This window comes from Schistocerca nitens, chromosome 8 (genome assembly GCF_023898315.1).
Source record: "Schistocerca nitens isolate TAMUIC-IGC-003100 chromosome 8, iqSchNite1.1, whole genome shotgun sequence".
Classification (NCBI taxonomy): domain Eukaryota; kingdom Metazoa; phylum Arthropoda; class Insecta; order Orthoptera; family Acrididae; genus Schistocerca; species Schistocerca nitens.
Genome location: NC_064621.1, coordinates 505,969,749 through 505,977,695, shown reverse-complemented (window position 1 = coordinate 505,977,695; position 7,947 = coordinate 505,969,749). Strand labels below are relative to the sequence as shown.

General features: G+C 39.4%; 1 protein-coding gene across 1 annotated transcript in view; it reads left to right on the top strand.

Moving 5' to 3' along the window:
• Positions 1–2,814: 2,814 nt before the first annotated feature.
• Positions 2,815–7,947, top strand: part of LOC126198555 (DDB1- and CUL4-associated factor 12 homolog) — an 81,242-nt gene continuing 76,109 nt past the window's right edge. The window contains exons 1-2 of the mRNA XM_049934978.1: positions 2,815–2,974; positions 3,059–3,514. Of these exons, the coding sequence (XP_049790935.1) occupies positions 3,110–3,514 (405 nt within the window). The 5' untranslated portion in view covers positions 2,815–2,974; positions 3,059–3,109. The remainder of the gene's footprint in view (positions 2,975–3,058; positions 3,515–7,947) is intronic.

Below are 7,947 nucleotides of genomic sequence, written 5' to 3'. Positions count from 1 at the left end.
ACGGCCACTTTCAGATGAAGAAATTGTCACACTTTTGTATGAATCGGATGCTGAAAATGATCCTGAAGTTGGGGATCTTGTGGAAGATTCTACAGATGAAGATTACCAACCTGTCACTAATGTGGAGAATGACAGCTCCAAGACTGAAGATGAAGGTAATTTACATTCACTTATATTATTATTATTGTTATTATTATTATTGTTACTATATAAATAATGATCACTATTATAATAGAGCTGACACTTCTACTGCTACTTCTGTTACTGCAATTTTATTGTGTGGTATGTTATCTTAATAATGAGTTGTAGCTTTCTAATTGTCTCTTTCCTCAGGCAGTTGCTGAACCAGGACCAAGCAGTAATATAAACAATGCTAGAGAAGGACCTATCCTGGGTAAAAAAAGAACTGCACCTCCTGTAAGTGGACCAATACAGAATCGACGTAGAAGAGGAGGACGAAGTGAGGGTTCACTTCCAGAACCTGGCTCAAAACTCCTGGAGAAGTACGGGATCAAGGAGTGGACTGTAGCAGACTTCGGTGTTACTACTCCAGGTAGGATAGGTCAACAGAATATATTGAAAGAAACATGGGGACCTACTCCACACGTAAAGTGGCACGTCTCAAATGATAATGTTTCGAGTGCCTGGCGCCTTTTAGTTGATCAGTCAATGTTGAAACACATAAAGAAATGCACAGAAGCAGAGGCACAACGGCTTCTTGGAAATGATTCCTGGAGTTCGCATTTAGAAGAATTAGATGCATTTCTTGCTTTATTATATGTTCCTGGTGCCAGATGTATTGAAGTAGATGAGTTGTGGTCGAAAAAGTGGGGAACCCCATTTTTCACTGACACAACGAGCAGAAACAGGTTTCGAGAAATTTTGAAATATCTGCGTTTTGATGAAAAAAATACACGGTCGGAACGTTTGAAAAGTGACAAATTTGCATTTATATCAACTACTTGGAACCATTTTATAGAAAACTGTCAGTTGAAATACATACCTGGATCAAATGTCACTGTGGACAAACAACTTTACCCCAGCAGAACCAGGTGTCCGTATTTGCAATATATGCCGAATAAGCCTGATAAATTCAGAATCAAATTCTGGTTTCTAGCGGATGTAGAAACAAAATATCTTTGTAATGGGTTCCCTTACGTAGGAAAGAACGAACAGAGGGCACCTAATGGGAAACTTCCAGAACAAGTAGTAATGAAGTTGGTAGCTCCATATCGCAATAAGGGGCGAAATGAGACTACTGATAATTTTTTCACTACGGTCACACTTGTGGAGAGACTGGAAAAAGAGAAAACTAGTCTTGTCGGCACTATCAAGCGTGCAAGAAATGAAATTCCGAACACTATAAAAAAATGAAAACTTCTCTTTATATGTCTGTTCTCCTGAAAAGGGAAGGTGGTACTCTGTTTACCAAGGGAAAAAGAAGAAAAATGTTCTTCTGTATAGCACCATGCACACAGATGTTGAAATACGAAATAATTCGAAACACCTTCCCGAAACAGTGAGCTTCTACAATAGCACAAAATTTGCTGCAGATGTCTTGGACCAGATGACGAGGAAATATTCTGTCCGCTCTGGTACTCGTCGATGGCCTGTACACGTATTTCACAGTATCCTTGATTTAGCAGCGATCAACGAATGGATCATTTTCAAGCTATTGACAGGGATCAAAATAAGTAGGAGGAATTTCATCCTAAATCTAGCAGAAGAATTACGTAGAGCCTATATGGAAACCAGAAATCAGGAAAGGATGCCAAGGGATGGAAAAGAAAAGGAAGAAAAGGACGATGGTGATGAAGAAATAGAAGAGGAGGAAATTCCTGCGAAAGTAATATAACAATGCCAAACGAGGAAATGCAGAAACAAGGCAAATGAAGTGTGCGGTAAATGCAAGATATATGTTTGTAGGCCGTATACATATAAAGTAATAAAGACAGTAGTTTGTAATGCTTGTAAGTAGGATTAGGTACTATACATGGTCATATTTTATGATTGGTCTTTCTCTTAACATATTCATGGGTACTTAGTTTCTCCAGTAAGATTAATTTTTATTAATTTTAAAACTACTGCTGTACAGTTAGTATGGTTGTAGATAAATGTTGTGAGCTATGTTCTTTAATATTAGTAATATTATGTTCCCATTGTTGTTGTAAAATACAATGATACTGTTATTAAACGTAATTAAAGTGATACATTGTTATCAAGGTCATTAATATTTCATTTACATTAAAAAGCACAGCATGTACTTACAAAGAATGTGGTCACTTTGATCACATCGGCGATTCTAAGTATAGTACTAGTTCCGGCGGTTCTAGTGTTAATCCATTTCGTCACTTCAAACGATGGTGTGCTACCTGTTGCAATTAAGTAATTATAAGGAGTTCCTGAATACTAGAACAACAGTTCAGTCGGACTGTTTCAGAATTTTATAAAGTATTTATTTACTTAGTAGAAGACAAAGCATATTGTTCTGGCATGACGCTAACTTTCCACGTACATAAACAAACGATTCTAATCTACGCTGTCGGACTAAACGGGGCAGAGCCATCTATCAGCTGTTGCTGAAGCGATGGGGGGGAAGCGACGTCGTGCAAAAATATCTTTCAACTTTCGTAGCTTGCACGTACGTTGTCATGACAGTGCGCAAGTAGAGTGTTTCCACAACTTTTAAGTTGATTAACGCGAGTGGTGGTGGGAGAATGCTCGTATGTAAGAGGACCATTCGTGGAAACCCGGCTTGACACGTGTACTTTGATGCCTCAGGTGAGATTCGACATCGATGGCACTACGTGTCGATAGATCGATGTATCGATGCATAGAAACGTTTGTTGGTATATTTTTGTAGTAGTTTGTGTAATGCTGTTTATTAAAAATAAGGAAATCCATAACAGCAAAGACATAGAATGAAATGCAATGCCTCGGATTCTAATATTCGCCGACGGAGAACTTTGTTTAGGTAATAACATTTCTTTGTTGGCTTGTTGATGCTCTTATCCGCCAGCGGAACCTCGTAAGTATAATACAAACTTATTGTTTGCAGGTTACAAATGGTTTAAACACAAACATAAACCAAAAAGCCGCACTACAAGCCATGGCACATACTCAGCGAGTTCCAATTTATGGAACCAGACCACCATGCGCTACACCTACTCGCTTGGAAGAGTGGCATTCTCGTCTGCGGACGATACGACTTGAAAGAGCACGTAAACCGGACAAGCCAGAGGATTTCGTCGTGTATGAAGGTTCAGATGAGGAAGATAACGCTGTTGCCGAGAAAGAAATTCTTCGAACTTCGTACAATTTTGTGGACTTTGTGAGAGGACGTGAGCTGGGTGGGAATGACACCAGATGTGTGCGTGCTGAATATGCTTCACGTCACATACTTACACACGAAATGTTTAAAGAATACTCTGTATCTCTTAATAACATGAACAAGGTGTTTTGTTCGCAGTGGCTGAGCGACAGACAAGTTGTCTTTGGCACGAAATGCAACAAGGTAATGTATCCTTTAAGATGAGTCGGTATAACTTACTTTCTTACATCATCTTAAACATTAATTAATATAATGCTGCAGCATATAATATGAAAGATCGTAACATGACCATGAAATGAACGATAGTAACACGCGACTATTCTGGATCTTCAAGAAGAGTTCTAATTGTTATTGAATACAAACTGAAAGCTTCTCGTGATCATGGCTACAGTGTGTTGTGCTTATGATATTATAGTAGACAACTGATATTAAATTCTAAAGGAGGCTGATTGATTGATTTACAGAGGGACTTCAAACAACAGTGGTTTTAGCCCACTTTTGCCAGCACTGAAACTGAGTTTATTGTGTGGTTTCTCTCCCCGTAGTTAATATGGTGTGGTTTCACCCCCCTCCTCCTCCTGACCCCCTTTGGTTCTGCCATGAGTACAGTCTGTCTCTTGTTCGAGCCCAGGATTCCAGAACTTGTCGTGAAACGTGACTTCGACATAATTTGATTGCCATGTTTATTAAAGGATATTAATGAATATTTGTAAAATGTAGAGCATTTTTGTTATTATCCTGTAAAATAAGTTGAATGTTAGCAAATAATTCATTAGTTTCATAATTATTAGTGTGAAACTGTTGACGCTTGATCATCATCCTTTGGGTTGGGATAGGCTATTTAAAGTAAACGTGTTTTCTATGAGGTGATACAACAGTGCCCCACCTATTTCTGTAAGTGACAGTTTCAAAAAGCTTGTTTACTATTATCAGCTTTTAAAGTTAGGCCCTACTTCAAAATAATGCTAAATAGCGTGTTGTGCTTGTTTTAAGAACATGCATATATTTCAACTAGTGTGATATTATAGTGTAAGTCTGTGAACACACTTTATCTTGAACTCCAAAGTTCCGAACTGACAGAGGTTAAAAGGCTTCAGACAAATAGTTTTTTTGTGTGATTGGCTCCAACTTAAGCTGTTAGTGGTGTGGTGTATAGTAGTGTTTTAGTGGGCATGGCTGAAAGCACTTCCATTTAGTCATTGTGTGATTTGTAGCATTAAATATGACTATTGAAATGTTGTTATCAGAAATATTGCTATGTTATACCAGTTTCATATTGGAATACACAAAATTTTTAAATGTATGTTAGCATGGTGTTTCTCACCTGTATTTGTAGTCAGTCACTGTGAACAGCAAAGTAGAGGGGCTGCACTGTGTGAGGGAGGTGGTGCTTGCCTGTGAGGGAGGTGCCCCGTCTCCAAACTGCTCCTCGCACTGTGAGGGTCAGTGTATGGGATGGGGCCTACTTGAATCGTACTGTCAGCACCCTTCCTCTCCTCTTTCTAAGTCACATCACTTTTATGATAATCATCTGAGATATGTGAGCATTTGTCATGCTTTCAACAAGTAATATGTAGTAATACAAAAGAACATTGATAGTCAAGTATAACAGGGATTATGAATAAAACAACAGTTGCTGATAATGCTTCAACTTAAACTAAGGCTTTTGTATAAGTAATATAAAAGTAAGGGACAAATCATGCTCCTAATTTAGTTGTCTTCCCTGCAGATGTGATCTGTCCTTCAGTTTTGTTTAATATATCTTATTTATTCAGTTCTTCATATCAAACTACTCGCAAAAGCTCAGAAAAAATGGTTTAGCCATCCATTCTGTTGTTTTATGTGTCTGTGGCTAAGTAGCAGAGTTGCCGTTGCCTGTTTATATGGTATTTCAACTACTGTCTGTGCAGTCTACCTTGACGCCCCAGTGGCAGAATTCCTTACAGCTGCTCCTACACGGAGTATCATGGTAGGTGGTGCATATACACTACTGGCCATTAAAATTGCTACACCAAGAAGAAATGCAGATGATAAACGGGTATAGCCCCATGAACCATGGACCTTGCCGTTGGTGGGGAGGCTTGCTTGCCTCAGCGATACAGATAGCCGTACCGTAGGTGCAACCACAACGGAGGGGTATCTGTTGAGAGGCCAGACAAACGTGCGGTTCCTGAAGAGGGGCAGCAGCCTTTTCAGTAGTTGAAGGGGCAACAGTCTGGATGATTGACTGATCTGGCCTTGTAACACTAACCAAAACGGCCTTGCTGTGCTGGTACTGTGAACGGCTGAAACCAAGGTGAAACTACAGCCGTAATTTTTCCCTGAGGGCATGCAGCTTTACTGTATGGTTTATGATGATGGCGTCCTCTTGGGTAAAATATTCTGGGGGTAAAATAGTCCCCCATTCGGATCTCCAGGCGGGAACTACTCAAGAGGACGTCGTTATCAGGAGAAAGAAAATTGGCGTTCTACGGATTGGAGCATGGAATGTCAGCTCCCTTAATCGGGCAGGTAGGTTAGAAAATTTAAAAAGGGAAATGGATAGGTTAAAGTTAGATATAGTGGGAATTACTGAAGTTCGGTGGCAGGAGGAACAAGACATTTGGTCAGGCGAATACAGGGCTATAAATACAAAGTTCAATAGGGGTAATGCAGGAGTTGGTTTAATAATGAATAAAAAAAATAGGAATGCGAGTAAGCTACTACAAACAGCATAGTGAATGCATTATTGTGGCCAAGATAGACACGAAGCCCACGCCTACTACAGTAGTGCAAGTTTATATGCCAACTAGCTCTGCAGATGACGAAGAAATGTATGATGAAATAAAAGAAATTATTCAGATAGGATGAAAATTTAATAGTCATGGGTGACTGGAATTTGAGAGTAGGAAAAGGGAGAGAAGGAAACATAGTAGGTGAATATGGATTAGGGCTAAAAATGAAAGAGGAAGCTGCCTGGTAGAATTTTGCACAGAGCACAACTTAATCATAGCTAACACTTGGTTCAAGAGTCATAAAAGAAGGTTGTATACATGGAAGAAGCCTGGAGATAATGACAGATTTCAGATAGATTATATGATGGTAAGACAGAGATTTAGGAACCAGGTTTTAAATTGTAAGACATTTCCAGGGGCAGATGTGGACTCTGACCACAACCTATTGTTTATGAACTGTAGATTAAAACTGAAGAAACTGCAAAAAGTTGGGAATTTAAGGAGATGGGACCTGGATAAACGGACTAAACGAGAGGTTGTATAGAGTTTCAGGGAGAGTGTAAGGGGACAAATGGCAGGAAAGGGGGAAAGAAATACATTAGAAGAAGAATGGGTAGCCTTGAGGGATGGAGTAGTGAAGGCAGCAGAGGATCAAGTAGGTAAAAAGACGAGGACTAGTAGAAATCCTTGGGTAACAGAAGAAATATTGAATTTAATTGATGAAAGGAGAAAATATAAAAATGCAGTAAATGAAGCAGGCAAAAAGGAATACAAACGTCTCAAAAATGAGATCGACATGAAGTGCAAAATGGCTAAGCAGGGATGGCTAGAAGACAAATGTAAGGATGTAGAGGCTTGTCTCACTAGGGGTAAAATAGATACTGCCTACAGGAAAATTAAAGAGACCTTTGGAGAGAAGAGACCCACTTGTATGAATATCAAGAGCACAGATGGAAACCAAGTTCTAAGCAAAGAAGGGAAAGCAGAAAGGTGGAAGGATTATATAGAGGGTCTGTACAAGGATGATGTACTTGAGGACAATATTATGGAATTGGAAGAGGATGTAGATGAAGATGAAATGGGAGATATGATACTGCGTGAAGAGTTTGACAGAGCACTGAAAGACCTGAGTCGAAACAAGGCCCCGGGAGTAGACAACATTCCATTAGAACTAGTGACGGCCTTTGGAGAGCCAGTCCTGACAAAACCCTACCATCTGGTGAGCAAGATGTATGAGACAGGTGAAATTCCCTCAGACTTCAAGAAGAATATAATAATTCCAATACCAAAGTAAGCAGGCGTTGACAGATGTGAAATTTACCAAACTATCAGTTTAATAAGTCACAGCTGCAAAATACTAACACGAATTCTTTACAGACAAATGGAAAAACTAGTAGAAGCCGACCTTGGGGAAGATCAGTTTGGATTCCGTAGAAATATTGGAACACGTGAGGCAATACTGACCCTACGACTTATCTTGGAAGCTAGATTAAGAAAAGGCAAACCTACGTTCCTAGCATTTGTAGACTTAGAGAAATCTTTTGACAATGTTGACTGCAATACTCTCTTTCAAATTCTGAAGGTGGCAGGAGTAAAATACAGGGATCGAAAGGCTATTTACAATTTGTATAGAAACCAAATGGCAGTTATAAGAGTTGAGGGGCACGAAAGGGAAACAGTGGTTGGGAAGGGAGTGAGACAGGGTTGTAGCCTCACCCCGATGTTATTCAATCTGTATATTGAGCAAGCAGTGAAGGAAACAAAAGAAAAATTTGGAGTAGGTATTAAAATCCATGCAGAAGAAATAAAAACTTTTAGGTTCACCGATGACATTGTAATTCTGTCAGAGACAGCAGAGGACATGGAAGAGCAGTTGAACGGAATGGATAGTGTTTTGAGGAT